We start from the raw sequence: 22,992 nt of genomic DNA, 5'->3' as shown, positions 1-22,992 counted from the left end.
ATATCAGTTTATGAAATTGGCATTAATCTATGGGTAGTCAGAGCTTTATTGAATAGCAGATTCCGGTAGCTGTCGAGCTACTCACATTGCACTGCCTGAAGATTCACAGGGCTGTTTGAGACATGGGCAATAGTTTCACATCCGTTGTAATTTTAAAGATGGAATGAGACCTATTACATTTATAAGAAAGACAGTATTCCTCAAAGAAGGAATGATTTTCTATTTTAGAGTTTTTATTGAAAAGAGGAATACGAGAACAAGTATTCACCTCTAATTCTCTATGAGAATAGTCCTCAACACTTATAGATTTAATGTGCAGTTCAGAAGAATGAAGATCATCATAGTCATTCTTTTACTCACCTGCAGATTATGCAGTGGTGTAGATCCTCCTGGTCTTAGCGGTAAAGAAGCAGATGTTAAAAGTGGACCTAAGGAGACTAGACCGAGACAATCACCTCTATCATCTCCATCCGGTGGTTCACATGCCAATAGACACGGTCCTAATGCTCAAAGGACTCCACCTCCTAGATCTAGAGGACTCAGGGATACAACAACAAGAGGCGCTTTCCCAGGAGTAAAACCTACTGTCACACAAACTGCAGTTGGAAGGGGTACTACTAAAGTAGCCGTAAACTCCAAGCATAATACTCGTCCAGACATTGAGGATATTGGCGAGGACCTGGAAGAAGATTTTAAACATGTCAAGGCGTATCATGATAATAGACAAGAAACTACAAAGACTACTCCTGAGACTACCAGTACTATGGAGCCTAAAGAACCTTTGGAGTACAAGATGGACATGACCTTGGTTAGTGTAGAAAAGTCTACTGAGGGAACTCTTTCAGTGGTTACCTATACAGTCAAGAAAGACGCTCATTTACCTCTACTCCTGCATGATAATAAGCTTGTTTGGAAGGGTATAGACAGTATGAGTAACAAGGACACCCTTGTAAAGGCAACGGTATACCTTGGATCTGGTGGACCACTAGTCACCAATTTGACCTACAAGAGAGTCACTGAGAGCACTACAAAGGAATACTGTAAGCTTGTAAAGGATAGATGGACATTTGTTGATAAAGGTGCCCTTGAAAGGACATTTGAGGAGGTAAAACTACCTGGTAATGCTAATGCATCTGCTTATAGAACAAAGGCAGACTCCACTCTCTTTGACATACAGGTGGGAAAATACGAGGGAATACCAGTATTAAACTGTACTGCTAAAAAAGGTGTAAAGGTATCAAAACTTGTTTACGATGGTAAAGTCGTATGGCAAGCTGATGGAAATCAATCCTGTTCATCAGCCACTTTATACTTTGGAAAGTCTGGTATCATTGGTGTATCCTTTACCCATAACAGTAGAGAAGAGACTCTCCATGACTGTTTCCGTGTCTTTAGCAACGACGAATGGGAGGGTGTAAACGGTGACTATTATGAAAGGGTACTTTATGAAGCCAAGAATCCAGAGACCTCTGTAGCTACTGCGTCTGAGAATACTAAAGTCAAGAGCTTTATTGACACCGCAAAGTTTACCGTAGTTAGTGACATGGAGGATAGAGTCCCAGTCCTAAGATGTACAGCTGGGAATGGTGCCTCTAAACTCACTTATGGATCTGACACAATATGGCCAGGGAAGAATGATGTGATGTGTCTTTCAGCTCTCTTGTATATGGATGGAGAGAAGCCCACTCTTGCAGTACTTGTCACCAGGGATAATAAGAACAAGGAAGGAAAAGTCTATAGATACCATGATGGTAAGCAGTGGAAAGATGGTAAAGAAGAGGACCACAAGAAGAAGCTTGAGGAGCTAAAGAAGACTATTGAGAATAGGATTAAACAACACCATCTTCTAATAGCTAGTAGAACAGTAGACATTACCAAATTTGATGCCAACAAAGGCCAATTATTCGACTACACCGTTGATAATGTCCCCGTAAAGATGTTTATTCCAAAGGACAACGTTACAATAAATAGACTTGTGAATGGCGGGGCTTACCTCTGGAGCACTGAGAATGGCAAGTGTACTATCATAATGCTGTATCTCAAGGATGATAAACCGGCGTTACTTTACATTGTCAGATTCATTCAGGGAGAGACTTACGGTGGTCTGTACAAGGATGAAGATGGTAAATGGACAGAAACTGAAGACTTTGATTACGAATTCAAGAAGATAAGGACAGCGCCTACATCCTCATCTCAATTTGCTCTTGACATTTCCTCAACTTCTGATACTACTGAATGCAGAATATTCCAAGCTCCACTATATGGAATAAACACTCGCTTCTACTCTCCCAATAGTGGTCATTATGCATCCTCTATTGCACTTAATGGAGTATCCATATGGACTGCTGAAAAAGGAGAGAGATGCACCTTTGTGACATCATATCTCAAGGGTGGACAAGAACACTTGTTCCGTATGACAGTCAAGAACGCCAAGGATAAAAGCTCCATGAAGTACTTTGAAAACTATGGCAAGGGATGGAAGAGTATAACTAAGGATGATTTTAATACCAAACGTGACTCTCTGAAAAGTGATGCTTATAGACCAAAAAATATCAAAGAAATCACTCCAGTTTCTCAACCTGATCAAAAGTCTACTCAATCACCCGATAGAGCTCCAGTAAAAGAGATACTCCTTGACATTGGTCGACCAGATCCACAACGCTATAGATCATTTGACTATGCAATAGATGATGTCCCAACTCGACTCATAGTTGCAGTGAAGGAACAACCAAACAAGGTAGTATTTGGACAAGAAACTGTATGGTCTGATGACACTGGAAGATGTAGCTACTGTACCGTCCATATAAAGGATAAGAAACCAGTACTAATCTACATGTCTGGAAGATCCTTCTCATTGTACCTACTAAAGACTGATGGTGGATGGAAATCCATTGATCACTACAGTGAGGAGTTTGCCAAGCTTAGACTTGCCGTACCCTCATCATCTTCATTCTCCCTTGACCTCTCTACTAACCAGGATACTCCCAACTGCAGAATCTTTGAGACACCCTTCAATAAGGTAAACACTCGTTTCTATGTTCCAAAGGTTGGAAAGTATGCTACTAGTGTTTCTAATGGACAAGCTGTAGTATGGAAGGGTGGTCAGGAGAAAGCAATCATGGTGAGAGTATACTCATCTGATAATCCTACCTTGCTACACATACTCTCTAAAGACACTGATGGAACATTCAAACACAGCTACCTTGTCAAGGGTGGTAGTAAATGGGAATCTATTAACAAGGACGTTCATGATAGACTACTCTCTGAAATAAAGGCTACTGCACCTGGTAGAAAGACAGACATTGGTAAGCTCAGACAGGAACTGATGGAGTCACAAGCCTCTCTGGATAAACTGGTAGAGTCCAAGAAATTTACAGACTGTGATGGACCACAAGATCCTTCCATTCTTGACATTGTCCATTATGAGGAGTCCAATGCTTATACAATAACAAACTGTACACTGGATGGTTATCCTACTACAGTCTTTATTCCTGACAAGGGTAGCATTAAGAAGGTGGTCTATGGAAGTCTTACAATCTGGGAAGGTGCTGAAAAGGAGGAATGTAAGTACTTAATGGTCCACTACGTCTACAGTATACCGGCATTTGCATACCTCATAAAAGGGTCAGACAGGGATATAGATTTATACTTTGCCAACAAGGGGGATAACTGGGAAGAGATCCAGGTAGACTACGTTAGAAAACTTAATGAACTTCGTAGGGATGAACCAGAATCTGGAGATTATGTGATAGACATTAAGAATACTACTAGTGATGAAAAGTGCAAGGTTTATAGCTATACAATAGATGGGCTTCTGACATACTCATACTATCCGCATCAAGAAGTTACAGTGAATAAGGTAGTGGAGGGAAATAAGAAAATTTGGGATGGAAATTCAGGTGGTGGAAGATGTCTTTACTTGGCAGTAAGTTATTTTGATGATAAACCTGTGTTGGCATATTTTGTAACATTGGATGGATATAAACTTGAGTATGTTTACTATGAGAGGGATTCAGAAAGTATATGGCTAAGCTGCTACGACTATGACTATCGACGCAAGTGGAATAATCTAATTAATAAGAAAGATACATCAGTTAGGGACATGAATATATCGTCTTCAGGACAGGAAAGACTTAAAAAGGTTGCACATGTTAGAACTATGGGTAAAGATTCTATAATAAATATCCACAGTAGATTTGCCCATGAAACGTACAGAGTCATAAAGACCTTCATAAACAGTATTCCTGCTCTCGTATACGTTCCTGGACCGAGTTTTGACTTAAATCAAACTATCTTTAAGGATCCTAATCCAGTTAATCCAAAAGGAATCAAAATTAAAAGCGTATCTATATTTCTGAAGGACAATGAACCCTCAATAATATCTATTTCAGGAGCTTGTGAGGAAAGGGTTTATGATGAGTATCTGGATTTTTCAGACACGAAAAAAAGATGTGCATTTACTGATGTTGAAGAATTAGAATCCTACAAACACTCCAGGTTCATCTTCTCACTGGATATATCCCGTAGAGGAACTGATGAATGCAAATTTGTAAGCTTCCATAACAATGGTGTTGTAACTCACTCCCACATTGTTAATGCTGGTTATACAGCTAATATGGTTACTGATGGAGTTATAGTTCTTTGGAAGGGCGATGCTGGTGAAAAGTGTTTATATACTCTCACTAGTTTTCTGGATGGCATTCCTATCCTACTGAACATTTTTGTGAGATTATCTGATGGCAAACTGGAACATTACTACTTCTACAACAATGGGGAATGGACAGTTGCTAGCAATCTAGACTACAAAGCTATACTGGAGGACCTTGTTGATACCACTAAATCTAAGTTGTCTGAGTCCATTGACAGAGATACCAGGGAAGTACTCACTCTAGATGTCGCCAAGGTAGATACTGGCAAGTATACCATGGAGACTACAAAGTTGAGAGTACTTACCAGCATAAAGTATAGTCCACCAGAGAACAGCCGTGTTACCAAGGTTGTCTTTGGCAGTGACTCTCTATGGCAGACTCTCAAGGCTAGTGTCCAATGTAACTTTGCCGTCATTACCTACAGAGGAATATCCATAGAACTCGTTCAACTGTGTATTGTGGATGGCTGCGAAAAGTATATGCACTTTGAGATTGAGGATGGTAGACTAAGTAGTATTACAGCTGAGGAGTACAATGATGCCTTATCAAGATTAGACTCTGGAGATGGTGAATCTGATGAAGACTTTGAATTCATTCTTTCTACCATAGACACTCTGGATCTCATGACTCCAGCTGAACTGGACTTTGAAGTTGACAGATTCCAGTTGGATACACTCTCATCTGCAGTCTACCTACCACTACCTAAACATACCATTGGCAGAGTAGTACTTGGGAAGGTATTATGGACAAGTGGCAACTCCAAGTGTCTCTACGTCAGTACATTCTCCACGGATGACTCAATACAACTAGTCCAGATAGTCACTGAGAATGAGACCCTCCACTTTGGTAGACTTGACAAGGAACTTGCAAAGGTACCAAAGGAAAAGTATAATGAACTATTTGAGAAACTAGGGTACAGACAAGTCGACCAAACTCCATTCTATGTTCCACTTGAGGTACCAGATACACCCAGCACAATCTCATTGGATGTCTCAAAGGCGCTGGACTCCAGAGTTAAAGCTGAAAATGGCACCTTCAATGGAGTCTCTTATACTACCTTTTACACATCAGAAGAGGGTGTTATAGACAAGATATCCAGTGGAAAACCTACTGTATGGGAACCTGAGGAGGATGAGGTCTGTATCTATGGTCGTCTTTATCTGGACAATGGACCCAAGCTTCTCAAGATCCGTACCATAAGTGAGGATGGAAGTAACATTGTACACCTTGCATTTGATACTGACAAGTGGATTTGTCTCAGTCAGGATGTATTCAATGATAGACTTAACTTGATGGTCCTAAAGTTGACTGAACCACTTAACTTTGCCTTGACTACCACAACTGATGGATACTATGAATACACTTTCGACTTGAGTAGATACCACCTAGACTCTAGATTTAACTCTGGTTTCATGACATATGGAGATCACAAGTATGCTGTTTGTACTCCCAAGAACGGTGCCATAAAGAAGGTAGTTCAGGGTAGCATTACCATATGGACTCCGTCTTCAGATGACTACTATGCCAACATGGTACTCCTCTCCAGGGACACTCATCTCTACATTCTTGTTCAATCACCTTTCAACATTCCTGCCATATTGTCTTATAATCTGAAGAACAATGTTTGGAATATGGTAAACCATGAAGCCATTTCTACTGACATTACCAAGACACTACCAATCCCATCCTTTAGACTGACACTTGACCTAACTGGAAAACATGACCCAGAGAAGTACAGAGTGTTTAAGATGGACATAAATGGTGTTACTACCACAGTCTTCATTACCATATATGGATACTATTTTGACAAGGTGGTCTCTGGTAAGGACCTCATTTGGCAGTCGTCTGAGAATGAGGAATGTAGGTATCTCATGTTCCATGACAAGTCTGGAAAGAACCCATTTATAACAGTCTTTGTGGACTGTATGGATGAATCCAAGTTCATGGTCTATGAGATGAGGGACAAGTGGACATTCTCCCACCAGTTACTTGGACCAAAGAATGACCATAAGACTACTACTTCTATTGTATTCAACCTAAGTGACAAGACTCCTCAGAATGTGTACTTCTGTGACAACGTCTTCAATGGTATAGTACACAGAGCCTTCTCACCATTACCTGGCTACCATGTTCAGGAGGTAAAGGACACTGAGACTACCATATGGCAGACAGAGGATAAGGAGCAATGTATATTCATTCTATCTGTACCAGGTACTGATAAGAGTAAAGTTCCACTACTAAGTCTCTTTATAAGGAATGAGGACTACTGTGGTTTCAAACACTTTGAGAAGACTGATAAGTGGAGACATATTGATGAACGTGGCTATGACAAGAGACTCATTGAGAAGAAGCAGGCTAACAATGTGACTACTGCTGTTGCCATATCCAATATACCTCAGTACAAGAATGCAGTTACCCTAGATACAGCCAATGTTGACCATGATAGGGTTGATCTCCATGAAGACTCCTTGAATGATACTAGACGTCTCTACTCTGCCAAGACTGGGGACTACTTTAAGGACATTTTGGACAGTGGAAAGAGTGTTTGGAAGAGTGACAAGGACAAGTGTCTTACTGTAGCCATTTATGGCAAGGAGGAACTACACTGTCGTCTGGATGTACTCTCCTCGGATGTCATAACCCCAATGTACTTTTGCAGAAAGGCTGGCAACTGGTCTTCCACTAATCACAATACCTTCCATGAGTGGCTAAGAAACTATGTCAAGACTCCTAGAGTTAAACTTGATCTGGATAACTTGGACACCAACTTCTTTGAGAGCTTCAGGTATACTCAGAACGGCTATGAGATACTGTATGGAAGACCACTACCTGGTTATGTACTAACCACTGTTGCTGATGGTTCTACAGAAGTTTGGGAAGCTGGACATAACCAATATGCCACAGAGTTCCAGATGTCAATCATTGGTGACTATACACTTCTGTCCATCATCAACCATTCCTACCAGGTTGAGAATCTCTGCTTCCTAAAGTCTTCAAACACTTGGTCACCTATTGATGAGGACGTATATGACCAGTATCTAGTTCCCGTTAATGACTCTACAATCAACTATCTAAAGTTTGATCTAGAAAAGCCAGACTTTTCTATCGTAGTCGGGCATAAGGATGTGATGGGAGATATTACTATACTAAGATACACTCCGCATCTTGGAAGGCATGTTACTGCAGTTGTATTTGGGGAGTCTACCATATGGTATAGGAAGTACCATGACGAATACTGCATTTCAGCTGAGCATATCACCAAGGGTGGTGCCATGTTCATTAGACTATTCCTAAAGATGGGAAACTCTTTTGAACATCGCTACTTTACAAAGGTGGACAGTAAGTGGATTACTCTTAGAGAGGATGAATTTAGGAATAAGCTTGGTATACAGAGTGTAGGTGTAAAGACTGATGCAAAGTATAGTCTACAGAGCAATGAATCTGACCCTAATGTCTACACACTGAACATTTCTGGAACCGTAGATAGGGATAAGATTACTGCTACTGAGACTACATACGAGGATGTCAAGAGTGTTACATACTCACCCAAGTTTATTGCTGGAATTGGAAAGGTAGTAGACTCTGATAGCATAATTTGGATGGGAGCTTCTGACCAAAAATGTGTTACCGCCGTTATATCCTCAAAGGAAGGACATGATTCACTTGTTAGTATCTCCATTAACGTTGATATTGAGGTACAGTATAAGTACCTGGTGAAGAAGGACAAGGAATGGTACATCATTAGAAAGACCAAGTATGATGAGTTGTTAGCTACTATGTACAGACAGTTTGTTGTACATGCTGATACTACTTTTGATAATCCCATAACTCTAGATATATCGACAAAGCCTACTGAAGATATTACTTTCTATGAGTATACTCATAACGAGGTAACTTACAAGACCTTCAAACCAAAGGATGATAAATCTATTGTGGAAGTTATGGATGGTGGGAGTCATGTATGGAAGAGCTCATCTGGAAGGTGTATAGATGCTTGGACCTACTCAACACCTTTTTCACATCTATGTCGTCTCGACATTCTCTCCTCTGGTGTCATCACTCCTCACTGCTTTGAGAAGAGAGGTAGTCTCTGGATATCACTGGATTTTAGACTATATACAGAAAAGCTAAAGAAACTTGTAATGTACAGATCTACAAATATAAGAGTTGACTTTAGGGGAGTGTCCAGGGATCTATGCCATGTATTGGATTATTTTGACAAGCATGCAATCTCAACAACAATAGTCCCTGAATTTAGGACTACTAGTATATATCATGATAATAAAAAGATATGGGAATCCCATGGTAAACAGTGTATAAATGCACACTTCATCACATCTCCAGGCGGAGATCTTGCCTATATTAATGCGAAAAGCAGTAATGGTGATATATCACCTTCGTCCTTTTACTATTCATCCGGCAGCTGGTTTAGTACTAACTCGTATACCTTCTCCGATACTCATTCAAAACTTCCTCCTCTTCCAAAAGACGTTTTCAGCGGTGAATTGGTAGACACCACTCTTGACATAAGGAATGTGGACAATACTTTCAGAATTTACAACTACAGTGACAAAACAGTCACTAGATTCGAGTATCAAACACCTATGAATGCTAATGTTACAAGGGTTATAGATGGAGTAAAGATGGCTATTTGGCAAGGTGATGAGGATGATAGATGCTTGTCATGTGAAGTTTATTCAAGGGAGGGCTACACTCCCATAATGAAGTTAATAATCACCAATGACTATGGTGTTTCTGTAAGCTATTTTGAAAAGAGTGATGATAAATGGAATGAGATCAATGAGGAGACTTTTAATCTTAGACTCGTATCTTTAAGCAACAACTCGCGTTTACAGTTGCTAAAGGACAGACTTGTGGATACGTCTGAAAATTTAGATGTATTCGACAGAAAGACTTCTTATACCTCAGAAGAAATAAATATGCTCTATTTAAACCAGTGGTTACTAAGTAGTGTACCTCATTGGGTACTAGAACAGTTCAGGACCTTTTATCCAGAGAAGAAGGGTTGGTTCTCTTGTTTCTCCTTTTGCTAATTTCAATATATCGTTTTAAAATTCTGCAAAAGTAATGCAGATTAATATTTGTCAACTCATATTGAGTGTGTTGGTTGTGCCAACTTATCAACTAGTTTTACAATATTCTACGTGCTTATTTATGGAACCTTCGTTATTGGAATTTGGGATTTTTTTTAAAGTGTAGGCAAGGCCAGGGTACAGCGTATCTGGGATGGTTAAGCCTATCGGTGTGTTCAAAGCATATTCATAGGCTTAACAGTGGAACATTAAAAGGTGCATAATATTGTACCTGTCAATAATATTAATTACTTGGACGGCTATGAAGAAGCAGTTGTATAACATGATAATTCAGTGATACTAGGCATCCACAAAAACATGTCTAGAAGTTACAAAGCTTGGAATAGGAGGATATTAAGATGCGTTCTTGGAGTAAAGGATGGTCACGGATTGAAGCATTGGATACACAGGGATGACATGCATAGAATGTCCGTACTAAATACACAATGAACGCTATTGTTGCTTTGATCTCTGCTGTCAGCGTCTTCGCTGTCTCTGCTGCTTTCGTTGACTTTGCCGGCAACAGTGCCGTCGTCAAGGGTCTCCATCATGGTGCCCATGTTGCTCACTTTGTCGCCAGTGGTGAGGATGTCGAGGGCTTCAAGTGCGGTGCTCACTTCTCCTGGGTTGCTCCAGCTGGCAAGGCCGTCAAGGAAGTCTTGGCTTTCTCTCACTGCAAGAAAGGTGGTCTCGCTTTGGCCCACGTCACTCTCGTTGATGGATCTGAGCACTTCTTCCATGTCGTTGGTGGTGTTGCTGAGGAGCTTGCTCACCGTGTCTGGTTCGGAAAGCTCGCCAAGGGTACCTGCAAGCATGCTCCAGCTCTTGCTGGCTTGCCACATCATGCTGTTTTGGCTGATTTGGCTCACGTCTTCGCCTAAACATTTTAACCTTTCAGATCAATTGGAGATTTTTAAATAATGTCATCATTACTCAGTTTGTTTTCAAACGCTTAAATTTCACTGTAATTGTTACAGTTGTGTAATGTGATTATTATCTAATATATACTCGGTAGTTTTGTAAAGTGTCTATGGAGATATTGGAGGACTTTGGGGAGTCTCTTGGTAGAATGGTCAGTAGGTGATATTCTAGTAGGACCGTAAGAGGTAGTGAATGCCCATAGCGAATAGACAACCATGCAGTTCCCGCAGGGGATAGGCTCTTTATGAGACTCTTCATTCCCCAGTACACTATCCATAGAAATCCTTCAGAGTGCCCATAATGGCAGAGTATGTCCATACTGCCAAACAGTGAGCTAGTCTTGTGAGGGAGGATGAATGGTTGTCTAGGGAGTAGTTAAGAGAATGTGCTCCCTTTGGTCGCATTGAGACTACTCATGGATCTCAGAGTTTTGAATGGGCACACCTCTGAACATGGAGGATGAGTAGAGAGCTAACCTCAAATGTAGATGGAAAATACGCTAAATGTTTGCTCTAAATGTGCATGTGGATCACGTGGATTCACTCGGTACCTTGTCGTGGTTCATTCGTACATTCCGTTCATAAATTTTACTTTTGCGTGTAAAAATGGGATGCTTAAAGGGCAAGTGTAAATGTGGCATATTCTCTGGCTTTTCGAGGTTTTCTGGAGCCTTTGTTGACCAGCCAAAAATTGTTGATGATCCGGTTAATAATTCCATTGCTGGAGCTGACAACGAATCGGAGACAACAAATGATGGTTCTATAGCTTTAAATAATGACGATAAAATTAGTTCAAGTCTAAGAATCTCTATGGTAGATGGGTTTGAGGCGAACGATGAACATGAAGTAGTAGACTTGGATAGACCTTGGGAGGAGTTAAAATATAGAGACTCTATAAGCTCTGTAGAATCAAATGATGGAACCGATTCTGGGTGTTCTTGTGCATTCTCAAAACTGCAATATTGCCTATTAAATAGGAATAAGGAAAGGATGGATTCACTGGAAACTGATGAATCTGAGCAGTCTGAGATGGAGTCTAAAGATAGCGATATGGAAAGTGGAGCTGGATACACTAAAGTTGTCCTTTTGCGAACTATAGACGGCAGTGAGTCACAAGTGGGCATTACATCCTCATCCACTCTTCAGGCAAATGAGGCTCTGCCTGTGGACTCTAGCGTAACAAAAGATGCTCTAGAGGATGAAAAGCCAGGTATTTTAGAAGCAAGAAATGAGGTGGTGAATAGAAGAACAATGGCTATTGAAAATGCCACAAAGTGCCTAACGAATGAATGCACTGTTTTGGAGGGTTGTAAAGTAGATGACGACAATTGTGTTGTTCTTGACCCCGTAAAAGTTGGTTCCCACGAGGGTCCAGTAGCAGATTGTGCCATGGATTTGGATAAGGTCGAACATTCAATTGATGCAACATCTCTGGAAGAGGAAACGCTCTCAATTATCAGGGAGGTTGAATCTTTGGGATCCAAGGAATTGGTCTCGTCTTTGGTTTTGCAGTTTGAAAAGTTGTCGAGAGAAAGACGTGAGCTGCAGAACAAGTTGAATGAATGCAAGCACAGAGAATTGGTTTGATGTTTCAAAATATACAGTATATAGATTGTAATAATTTATAAGAATCCCACATAAATTTTGCGTGCATTTGTAAATTGAGATTTTGTCAAGTAAACATTCATTCCTACTCTTTCATGTTCGGCTGTTCCTGGAGATCAACTAGACATCTGTGAGATGATTCCAACTTTGGAAAATCTCCAATGATTTTTCATGCAATAGATTCGACTCATCTCGGTAATCTGCTAGTTTGACATTTATTCTTGTATGCGTATTGACAACTATCAACCTTGCAGCCATACCAGGAGAATCCTGGCTTTATAAAGCATAGCTACTCCATAGGTTGTGGGTTTAGTAAATTAGGTGCTGATTCCTTTGAGAATCTAGCACATTACAATGTGTGATAAAACTCTGCTTGTTGTTGCAATAATTTGTTGTAGGACCAGCGCAAAGTTTGGTATTGCCACATGTTCACTAGAGATTTGTTGGCTGTGAATCTTTGCCTTTTCAGGTGAGAGTAGCCGGTTGTTGTTTATGCCTAACGCGTCCTTGTGAGATTTGAGGGATATAGCCAATTGTGGGTAGTTCTTTGGGTGTATAGACTTGCTTGGAAGAAATCCAAATGGGTTGAACTTTAGGTACAAGAGCAAATGGTTTTTAGGTTTCCCTGGCTCTAAATTGCAAGGTCTTGTTATACCAGAAATTGCCAGCTTGTCATATGCTATTGTACAAATGGAGGATACCTTGTCATTTAACAGCTTTATGCATTCTTTCATGAGAAACTGTGCTTCTAAAAGCCCCTTTGGTTCCAACTTTTTATCAATGCCAACCTTTTTTCCCTCGAGAGCAAGGTATGGGTTGTGTATGGCTAGAATCATGTCAAAGTGGAGATCCTGGCGTTTGTAAATACGTTCAACAACTCTTGATGTATTAAAGAGACCATAACGTCCCTCTATGCTTTGTAGGAGTTGTCTGGATTTTGAAATGAAGCGTTTGCACAAGAGTTTACATGGTAAGTCTGGAATGATGGAAAAGGGGTCTTCCGGAGTATATATCCACATGAATGGCGCTCCCGGGTACTGCTTCTTGTTAATCTTGCTAGCCTCTGTATTGGGTGAATCAGCTGGAATATATACCAGTGGTTTTGTATCCCAGTCGTGTGTAACCACAATGTTCAAAAACTGAGAAAAGGCGGTAGAGGCACTCTGAGGTGCATAACATTTCCTCGAGAATACACATGCACAAATCATTTCGCACAAAAAGTCTGGATTCTCTACAAGGCATTTTGATGCCCAAAGTTTTGCTAATTTGACAGTACCCGAGTATGCAGGATGCATGAGCGCTACGTTTCTAATTCTGTTCGTGTGAACACCCTTGTACCATATACCCATCTCAGCTAGTTGTTCCTTGGTGGGTTTTTTGTCCACGTGCGGATTGTAACTTGGAATCTTTCCGTAAACGATATTCAAGACAAAGAAGAACCGGCCTACGCGAACCTCTATTTGCGCCTTGTCTGTGACTTTGGAAGATAACCCGTGGGATTTCTCCAGTTCATTTGAAATTGCGATGGAAAATGCGATTTTGACCCTTTGAATAGCCTCCTTTTCAGCCGGCCACGCTGTTGAAGATTCGAAGCTTATGTTGACGTTGTGGAATGTATTTACGGAATATGCCATAGGACCAACATCGGAGTATGAAAAATACTCATCTGCCATTGTTACATTGAGGATTTTCAGCGGCATGGACTCCAGTGATCTCAAACTCCCGTTAAGCTTATTGTATGCGGTCATGAGTTCATTTCTCCACGCTGTTAGCAAGTGAGTCGTTATGGCGAATTCGGAATGTACAACTGATCCGGAATACCCGTGAATCTCCAACAATTTATCCACAATGTAGCTATTGAGTGAATTTGGTCCATCCTTTACCAGAGCACGTTCTACGCATGTACTCTTTGTTTTGAAATTCACTGGGTCGGTCCACAAGACGCATTCATTTATACTTCCATCATCAAAGCGTCTCGTTTCTGCTCTTGGCCAAAATTTGCGATAAAAGGCAGCCTCTTGGCTGTCTGTGGGAGGACCAACATCAGTTTGTCTGTGGATTCCCTCGTTGTATGCGATGCCAATCATTAGTCCATGTCCATCTCCCCCTGTAACGGGGTAGAGGTGCAACTGGTTTATCCTATCCCTCATGCCGTAACTTAGCACAAAATGGATATTCTTGACGCGTTCAAAATCTTGACTTTCTAGCTGAATATAAAGGACGGTATCATAGAGCTCCGACTTTAGGCTTTTGGTAAACAATAGGTTGAATGCGGACTTGCCCGCATCCTTTAGAGTCTCACGGACATGGAACTGGATCTGTGGAAACGTAACCATCATGTCCTTTAAAATGTTGTTAGATTTTCCATGTACCATGAAAGGGTACTTGATCCCATACTCGCCAGGGTCTTCATCCATCCTTGAGACATTTGGCGAGCCAAAAGTGTGCATTAAAGTTGGATCCAACTTGGACAGGAAATTTAAAACAGCCTTAAAGACCTGAAACGCAGTAATGTCATGCGAAAGGTTCCTGGATAGACAGACATGGGAGGCCAAGATTGCAAGTGTAAAGTCGTTTATTCCAGAGTCTGCATAGGAATCTTTATCTACTACTGAATGCCGTGTGAGGAACTTTGCTTCAGCCCATTTTTTGAGCAAAAGAACCCCTCGGCTGAGCTCGTGGTACTTCCCAAAGGCGGCGTCCAGAGCCTTATTCACGTGCCTCCTGTTTGCCATTTCCGATGAGTGGGACCAGAATGCGAGAGTAAAGAGCACATCATCTCCCCTCTTGGCCTTTACGCACGTAGCTCCGCCCCTGCAAAGCTCAAACTCGACTCCCCTTGTGCTTCTTCTCTGGGCTCCCGTGCCAGGTCCATGGGAATTCTCGCCGTCCTTGCCAACTCCATGATCCTTTTCATCATCTTTGCCCATTCCCTGGTCGTTAATCCAGGCGGAAATGACCCTGTGAATGAGGGCGTCCGGGTCGCTAGGCCGTTTGTCCTTCCAGAGGACCAAAATGTCGACAATTGGCCCACTTTTGCTCAAGTAGCCGTACTTGTAGGCCGGACCGTGTTCCAAAGTTACCGAATTTACTCCCGTGTCTTCGCTTTCTTCGTCGACTGGCGTATTTCTCAATTTATCCGCCAAATTCTCCAAACAGCGCTCCATTAGAGCAAAGTCTTTGTTAAAACTCGCATTTTTGTCGAACAATTCGTCCCTTATGAACCCATCTACGGAATCCTGGAGGAAATCGTCCGCCAGCGGCTCGCTCGCAGTTTCCTTGGAGCTTTTGCGGCTCCTATTGCGTTTCTTTGGCATTTATCTAAATGTACATGAAGAAAATAAAGTTATGGACTCCACCCACTGGTGCGGAGTTTGTCGTCAATGGAGATTCCGCAGATTCCCTCCTGGACCAAATCTGAGATTATGGAGTTTCCATGCGGTCTATGACGCAACTTTGCTGAAGAGCCGCAGGTTTGGCCAGGGGTGCTGCGCCAACGGGTGTGCTGCACATGGACAAAAGAGTCTGGGAGGAGTGAGTTGCTCTCCACTGACTTTGTTCCTGCCCCTCCTGGCGAGACACAGTCGCATTTCTCCGCTAATTTTGTGTGTACATTGACATTTTCACCGCTAACTCCTGCTTTGTCTTGCCAAAATGCAGATTCTGGTGGAATTCCAGGTACCCTCTGGGCGCATCTAGTCCTAAATTGTGGCTCTGCAAAGCGCACAAACACCTTGTAAAACTCAAAAAAGCTCATTACAGATTCTCCTCCGTCCTGTCTCCATTTGCGTAGAGCTCTAAATGCCTCCTCCAATTTATCCTGGCGTACTATGCCATCATTTCCCAATATGCCTAGGCTGCGCTGAATGACCTTGTCCTTCAAAAGCCCGTATTCAATACTGTCAGCGTTCACGACATCCGTGTGCACTCTGGTAGAGCTTGAGAGAGGGAGACCATCGTCCCTGAATACGGTCTTGACAACCTGCGCAACCTCTCCAGCTGCCAATCTAAAGAGATTCAAGGCGTCTTTAGCCATTGATTTGCAATCTTGTATGGTCAAGGACAATGTGCAGTCAACGCTTTGAATGTCCCTTGCAAAACTACCACATTCTTGTGCATGTCCTCTGCATTTCTGTATGCTTTCAAATAACACATTTGCGCGCTGTTGTCCACAGTATTCCCCAATGCGATCCTGGAAGTCGTCAAGACATGTAGAATTGTGGCTATCATTTGCATTATCACAAGAATACTCCGTTTGCGTCGATGCTGCGATCGCTTCATGGTAATCGGTATGCTCTGTATCATCCGATTGTCCCTCTTGAAATAAGCTCCTTTCATCCGCATCTCCAGTCTCATGTCTATAGACAGGTGACGCGTCTGAGGTTACAGTATTGGTATCTTGGTCAGATAAAGGCTCGTATCCATTTAGAACCTCTTGTATGGATGTATGACCCTGCACTCCCGAAGGAATTCTTTGAGATGATCTTCGCCTCTCTTGCAATACATTTAAATACGCATCTATTGCGCCAACTCTGTCGAATGCTTCTCTCATCCTTGAGTGAATGGGCCTACATGTGTATGTGAGGGTGTATACAGGTTTGTAAAATGTATGAAAAGGGTTAAAGGTGGGTGCTTGTCATTCTTCATCTGGAATACCATCAGAACGTTGTAATGGTTGTGGAAGTCTGGGAGGTTTTGATAAAAATGGCTTGATCTTGAAGTCCAGGAGTAGGATTTTCAGTAGTTTGACTAATTAAGCTATCAGCAGGGCATGATCCTCTACTACCTTCGTGTTGAGTACTTTCACCTTCAGTACTAGCACCTAGGTCAGGTGAGACAGCATCAGATTTAGAAGCAGGTTCAGGAGTTCTATTAGTTTGAGTAGCTAGACTAGCATCACCACCGGTAGCTTCTTGTCGAGGTGAGGGTTGAGCTTCAGAAGATTCTTCAGGAGCTTCAGGAGGTCCAGGAACAGATTTAGTAGTAGTTTCTCCAGAGTCTGATGAAGTTGTAGAAGTAGGAACAGTAGGATGAGAAGTATTGCCTTGATTGGTTCCAAAAGACATAGCTAGACCAGCTCCAGGTTGGGTAGTAGCCAGAACTTTAGTGTTAGGAGTAACAGGCCCATTATCATCTGTACCAGGTTCACCTTCACCAGCTCTATCATCAGGAACAGAAGTAGTAACAGCAGCACCAGGGGCTTTGGGAGAATTATCAGCTAGTGGAGGTGAGGGTTTAGTAGGTTCTTCTTTAACTTCGTCACTCTTTACTAGCTTCTTTACCAGCATCTTCACCAAGTCCAGGACCAGATTCAGTAAGAGATAGAGAAGCAAAAGCTATCTGTTTAAAAGTATCAACAACAGTAAGTAGAGCACCATCGGGAGTTTTGAATTGAGATCCTCCAGGAGGAGCTCCACTACTAGATTGACTAGCAGTAACTTCAGTCCAAGTATTTCCATCACTGCTTTCAACCTTTTCACCAGCAGATCTAGCACCTTCGGCTTGAAGATTAGAACCAGGAATAACTTTAGCTTCAGTTTGAGCAGTAGAAGCAGATTCAGCAGAGCCTAGTCCTCCTTCCTTTTCTGTTTTCTTTTGAAGCTCCTCTTGTTTTTGTAGTTGTTCTTGTTCTTCCTTTTCCTTCTTCTTCTTCTTCATCAAGTCTTCATAATATGGATCCAAGAGTGGATTTTCTCCCATTTGGTTCCTTTGCCATCTTCGAAAATCTTCAGATCGCCCCGTTTCTCCAGAGATCAACTCATGAGGTAACGGTGACTCCTTGGATTCTGAAACCTTTTTCTTGACTGGAGTTTTTTCGGCTGAAAGTGGAGTCTTTGGTAGAGTTCCTGGAGGCTCTAGAGGTTCTTGATCAGCTTCTTTACCTACATTAGGGATTGATCTAGTTTTACCATCAGCTTTACTATGACTACCACTAGCATCAGGTTCAAGTTTTTCTTTTTTATCTTCTGAATTATCTTCGCTAGTAGGATTACCCTCTTGTGCTAGAGATTGGTCGTATTCATCACCAGATTGTTCATCTACCTCATCCTCAGGGGGTCCTAGTTCTTGTCCATCATCAGTCCGTGCTACTTGTGAAGATTCGGCAACAGATTCTTGACAGTTTTGGAAGCCAGCAGTATCATGCTTAAGTACTTTTGCAAGATCGCTCCATTGTTTACAGTTGAGTTTTTTTTCCTCTATATGGTTATGTTTAATACTCTTGAGAGTGCGGGGTATTCTTAGCCATTTCTTATTGTGACCATCGTTAGTTTGCATTCTATACCATCCATAAGCTTTAGATTTCCCTTCTTTGTGAATGTAAACGAGTTTTGGATCCGTACTACCATTGGAGTAGAAAGTGTAGATATCTACTGGGCCTTCTATGGGAAAGTTTAATGAATTAGATTTCACATGTCTTCTCTGATTCTCATCACCATTATGATAAAACTTGATATCAACCAACTTATGTTTAGGATCAGTGATGGAGTACTTGGTGTACTTCATATTTCTACCACCATCTCTCATAATCTCCCCAGTGGTAACAGATATATTTTGACTCTTACCATTGGAGCAGTCTTTCTCCTTTTTTTCAGAGGCACCTTTGGTGAGATCCATGGTAACTGCTTTGTGGTACTTACAAGCGAATCCATCCAACTGTTTGGCAAGATTTTCAGTAGGTTTACCATCTATAGTATAGAATCTGTTACCACCAGTTTCCTGCCATTTAGTACCACCAGTGCTTTGATTGTAAAACCACCTTTTTTCTCCATTCTTCAGGTTCAAGTTAAACATGATAGGCATATCTCCGTCGACGGATGTTGATGAGTAGAATCGTATTTTGTCGAGAGCACCAGAAGGAATTTTTACACCACTTATCTTCTTCTTTCCATATTCTACTCTGGAAATTCCAGTTCCAGAACCAGAACTCTTGTACTCTGTGACCATATATTCGCTCCCAGTGAGCTGAACACCTCCACCGACAGCTTCCACCTTTTTACTTTTTGTACAATTTGTCTCAATACCTATACCCTGCTCCGGAGTTTCAAGGACCAATGGAATTACGTTATGCACAACACAATTTCTGTCATCCAAGATAGCTTGTAGTGGTGTACCAGAACCAGCGATATATTGTTTCCAGATATTTGGATCAGCACCACTCTGTTCATGATCCTCAGACTTATAGTAGTACTCTACATTTTGGGGACCACCGCTCTTGATAACCTCCATAAGGAGGGGTTTATCATAGCTAGTATCTTCATCCCAGTAATAGACTGAGACTTTTGTAACATCTTCTATGGGCTTATCACTCTCAAGTCTCTCATTTCCATCTATACGTTTCTTTAGGATGAACGGTATTCCCTTGCGATCATGGGTAAGGGCAACAAAACCTGTGACATTTTCAATACTATCCTCCTTCTTGGCTTCTATACCGGTTGGTCTCTCGTTACAGTTACATGTTCCATCCTTACCGCACTGTCTGTTGACTTCTAACTTTAATGTATTTCCAGGAGTCATCCTCCATGTTCAGAGGTGTGCCCATTCAAAACTCTGAGATCCATGAGAGTCTCAATGTGACCAAAGGGAGCATGAGCTCACACATTGACCGTGTAAACCATTCTCTTGTACATCCCGGGATCAAATGGGCAGCTCACATGGATCCCTTTCCTGAATACAGGCGCATTTACATCCCAGTGCCCACACATTTTCGGTACTTTGGCCGACATCTCAAATGACGCTCCACGACGGTTCCCTGTATCTTCACATCCTTCCTCTCTAGTTGCATCTCGGCAATGGAGGTTCTCTGGCGGCTACTTGTACCTCCATAGTTGCAAATTTATGCCTAAATTCTCCGCTTCTGCCTTCCGGGGCCAGTTTTGAACAACGTCGTTCCTCCGGACATGACAGCTACCTTCACCTCCTCATTTTCGGGACCAGTGGTCGCACATTTATCCATACGTATACATTACACTTACCTTTGTAAATTTCCAGAAATTTCGACTAGAATTGCAGAGCGGCACCTTGAGGCACTGGCGCCAAGGTCCACGGCGTCGTCGTGTACAAATCGCCGGGAATTTAAAAATGTGTCTGTATCCTGTCGAATAAATGTGCCTGTACCTTGTCAGAGAGCGCCATGCTGAGCAGTAGCGCCTGCGAAAGGTCGAATCTTTGAGAGAGTTGCGATTTTTTCAAGCTTGTGATCAGTTTGATGTATAATATGCTTCTTGCTTGGAATTCCTCGTGTAAATTCTTCAATAGAGCCTTGGAATCTTCCCCGCAAAGAAGTTCTAGCAGCTCCTCAGAGTCCAAAGTCCTCTCTTCCTCCTCCATAAAATCTTCAATTTCCTGTGTACTCCTTTCCAAGTGTCTCATGACAACTCCCTTCACACCTTTGCTTGTGACTTGTAGAAGCGATGCAACTGCAATGAGCCATACGACGCTCATGCTTTGGTAAATTTCCCTCATCTCCTCTACAATTTCCCTTTCGGTGAACCTTCTGCCAAAACATCCAGTGCACGGCAGTAGGTGAGACACTAGAGCATTTAGTCGCAGTGTGTATTTGTCTATCAGCTTGATGTCCTCTGAGAAACAGTCTGGATTCCCTATCGGCCCTATGCACTCTGGTTCGCTTTCTTTGGATCCTGGATTGTCATCATTTGTGGATTCTTCCAAATGTTCGTCATCATCTTTGGTCACTGTTGTGCTGGATTCGCCATTTGGAAATTCAGAAGTAGAGTCAACAGGGTTATCGAGGTTCCCATCTTCATTTTCTCCGGATGCTTGTTCACTCTGTTTATCCTCATAGAACAATGAATCGCTAAAGAGCCATTTTGGGAGCCACAAGTTCATAGAGTGTGCTTTCTTCTCTCGTACGGTGGCATCTGGAGCTTTTTCATCTGCATTGTCATTTTTTGACTCGCTTGCGATATCCCCAGGTGCCACTGACTGTTCCACAGTTGCCACCACTGTTTCCTCTAGAGAGGCTTCCATTTCTTGCTCTGGTTCTACATTCTGTCTATCGTTAGGTGCCGTCCTATTCATCCTTTCAGAACGAGAATTACGTCGAACATCTCGTAAGATTAAATTTATCGTACTTAATAAAGGTGCTAAATTCTCATCTTGCAACGCTGCCATGCGAGATTCTAGTGAGTTTAAAAGTGTGCTCTGCTGTGAGTCTTGTAATAGGCGAGCGTACGACTCGCTGGTAGCTGTCAGAGAATTCATTATTCCCCTCAAATTGTTGCGTATCCAGAGAATGTCAGAGTGTACACTTTCCGGGTCCATTTCGCCAGAATTGATATAATCTATACAAACTCTGCACATTATTGAATACCCTTGCATAATTTCATTCTTGATCTCCTTCATATTTTTTTCAACGGCCAATTTGCAAACCCTCGGCTCCCTATCTCTAACAAAGACATTAAAACATTTTTTGGCAAATGATATGCATTTTCTTTCAAATTTAACCAAATAGGCATGGAAACTAAAGTAGCTGCCTGTGTCGGTATTATCAATTGGGCTTCTACAGCTGGGACATGAAGAGTGCTGGAAAAGCCAAGATTTTAGACAATTGAGATGGAAGATATGACCACAATCAATCCTTCTGCAAGTTTCATCCAGGAAATCTCTGCAAATAATACAGTTGATCTCCCTTTCGACCTCATCTTTTGTAGCGGCTGGGAATCTCGTTGTTAGAATTTTGGAGAGCCTTTTGTAGTGGAGAAGCATCTTTAGTCTGACAGAGAGATTTTTTGCCACATGGATGATGTCTATTAGCATATAGACCGGAACATTAACCGGGTTGTTTAAAAAGAATACAACCATGAATACCAAAAAGGATAAAAGACTCACAATATCCTGAGCAAGTTCCACGTAAAATAGCAACGTGACTTTGTTTACAAGCCCTGAGTCAGAATACATGTCAAATATGTTTACCACAAGTTTCAACACACAAAATAGGAGACTGGATAACATTCCAAATATCTCGAATAAAATCCAAATTGTAAACGTATTCCTCCTATTTAGTCCCTTCCAGAAAAAATTCAAGAGACAACAATTGAGAATTGACAAAACATAGATCAGTGAACTTATACGAAATAGTTTAAAAAATCCCGGCATGTCAACTTGGAACATCTGAACATCATGGTGAATAAAGTATAAACTTACATGTGAAAGCCTGGTATACAACATAATGTGAAAGCATTTTAATGCCACTAAAAACGTTAATACTTTGACTAACTCGCTCATAATAACTTCCTTTCCGTTCAAGCGTGGTTTAGATAGTACAAGGAATAATATAGCATCCATAAGGTAATTCCTTGCACTTTCCACCAGTGTCTCAGCTTCTAGCTGAGATAGCTGACCCATAAATATAAGTACCGGTACTTTGCATCCAAAAATAAAGAGCATGAAAGCATAGTTGTAAAAAATCGCAACACATGTCTTGTTTGCTAAAAATGTGGTCACGAAGTCATAAAATCCAGAAGCTACTGTTGAGGTATGACCTATCGCACAAGCCAACAGAAGATGGCTTATCAAGGCATACCTCTGCAATATGTCCAAAAGTGGCCTAAATGTAAGTATAAGAATGTTTATAGTGTGGAAGGTAATTGTGAGATATAGCAAGAGTGTATGTAAGCTAAGCGTAGCCGGGATCATTTGTAGTTTAAATAGCGTTGTGCAGGAGTGGCATTGTGAACAATTAGCAGAATAGTCAGAAACCTCTCC

General features: G+C 41.6%; 8 protein-coding genes across 8 annotated transcripts, besides 1 other annotated feature; 3 read left to right on the top strand and 5 right to left on the bottom strand.

Moving 5' to 3' along the window:
• Positions 1–328: 328 nt before the first annotated feature.
• On the top strand, positions 329–9,703 carry BEWA_037270 (hypothetical protein; the record flags this gene model as incomplete). The annotated part of the gene is made up of 1 exon (XM_004833086.1): positions 329–9,703. The coding sequence occupies one exon, from the start codon at positions 329–331 to the stop codon at positions 9,701–9,703; it is 9,375 nt and encodes a 3,124-aa protein (XP_004833143.1).
• A 485-nt stretch (positions 9,704–10,188) lies between these two features.
• Positions 10,189–10,623, top strand: BEWA_037260 (signal peptide containing protein; the record flags this gene model as incomplete). The annotated part of the gene is made up of 1 exon (XM_004833085.1): positions 10,189–10,623. One exon carries the CDS (start codon positions 10,189–10,191, stop codon positions 10,621–10,623), a length of 435 nt encoding a protein of 144 aa, XP_004833142.1.
• Positions 10,624–11,268: 645 nt separating this feature from the next.
• Positions 11,269–12,249, top strand: BEWA_037250 (hypothetical protein; the record flags this gene model as incomplete). The annotated part of the gene is made up of 1 exon (XM_004833084.1): positions 11,269–12,249. One exon carries the CDS (start codon positions 11,269–11,271, stop codon positions 12,247–12,249), a length of 981 nt encoding a protein of 326 aa, XP_004833141.1.
• Positions 12,250–12,608: 359 nt separating this feature from the next.
• Positions 12,609–15,584, bottom strand: BEWA_037240 (hypothetical protein; the record flags this gene model as incomplete). Its single annotated transcript, XM_004833083.1, has 1 exon — positions 12,609–15,584. One exon carries the CDS (start codon positions 15,582–15,584, stop codon positions 12,609–12,611), a length of 2,976 nt encoding a protein of 991 aa, XP_004833140.1.
• Positions 15,585–15,613: 29 nt separating this feature from the next.
• BEWA_037230 (hypothetical protein) lies at positions 15,614–16,819 on the bottom strand (the record flags this gene model as incomplete). The annotated part of the gene is made up of 1 exon (XM_004833082.1): positions 15,614–16,819. The coding sequence occupies one exon, from the start codon at positions 16,817–16,819 to the stop codon at positions 15,614–15,616; it is 1,206 nt and encodes a 401-aa protein (XP_004833139.1).
• A 106-nt stretch (positions 16,820–16,925) lies between these two features.
• On the bottom strand, positions 16,926–17,333 carry BEWA_037220 (hypothetical protein; the record flags this gene model as incomplete). The annotated part of the gene is made up of 1 exon (XM_004833081.1): positions 16,926–17,333. One exon carries the CDS (start codon positions 17,331–17,333, stop codon positions 16,926–16,928), a length of 408 nt encoding a protein of 135 aa, XP_004833138.1.
• A 193-nt stretch (positions 17,334–17,526) lies between these two features.
• On the bottom strand, positions 17,527–19,782 carry BEWA_037210 (hypothetical protein; the record flags this gene model as incomplete). The annotated part of the gene is made up of 1 exon (XM_004833080.1): positions 17,527–19,782. The coding sequence occupies one exon, from the start codon at positions 19,780–19,782 to the stop codon at positions 17,527–17,529; it is 2,256 nt and encodes a 751-aa protein (XP_004833137.1).
• Positions 17,890–17,923: a microsatellite.
• A 558-nt stretch (positions 19,783–20,340) lies between the features above and the next one.
• BEWA_037200 (conserved hypothetical protein) lies at positions 20,341–22,923 on the bottom strand (the record flags this gene model as incomplete). The annotated part of the gene is made up of 1 exon (XM_004833079.1): positions 20,341–22,923. The coding sequence occupies one exon, from the start codon at positions 22,921–22,923 to the stop codon at positions 20,341–20,343; it is 2,583 nt and encodes an 860-aa protein (XP_004833136.1).
• Between the last annotated feature and the right edge of the window lie 69 nt (positions 22,924–22,992).

The sequence above is a fragment of the Theileria equi genome (genome assembly GCF_000342415.1).
Source record: "Theileria equi strain WA chromosome 2 map unlocalized gcontig_1105316255037, whole genome shotgun sequence".
Lineage (NCBI taxonomy): Eukaryota > Apicomplexa > Aconoidasida > Piroplasmida > Theileriidae > Theileria > Theileria equi.
This window is presented reverse-complemented; position numbering and strand designations above follow the sequence as displayed.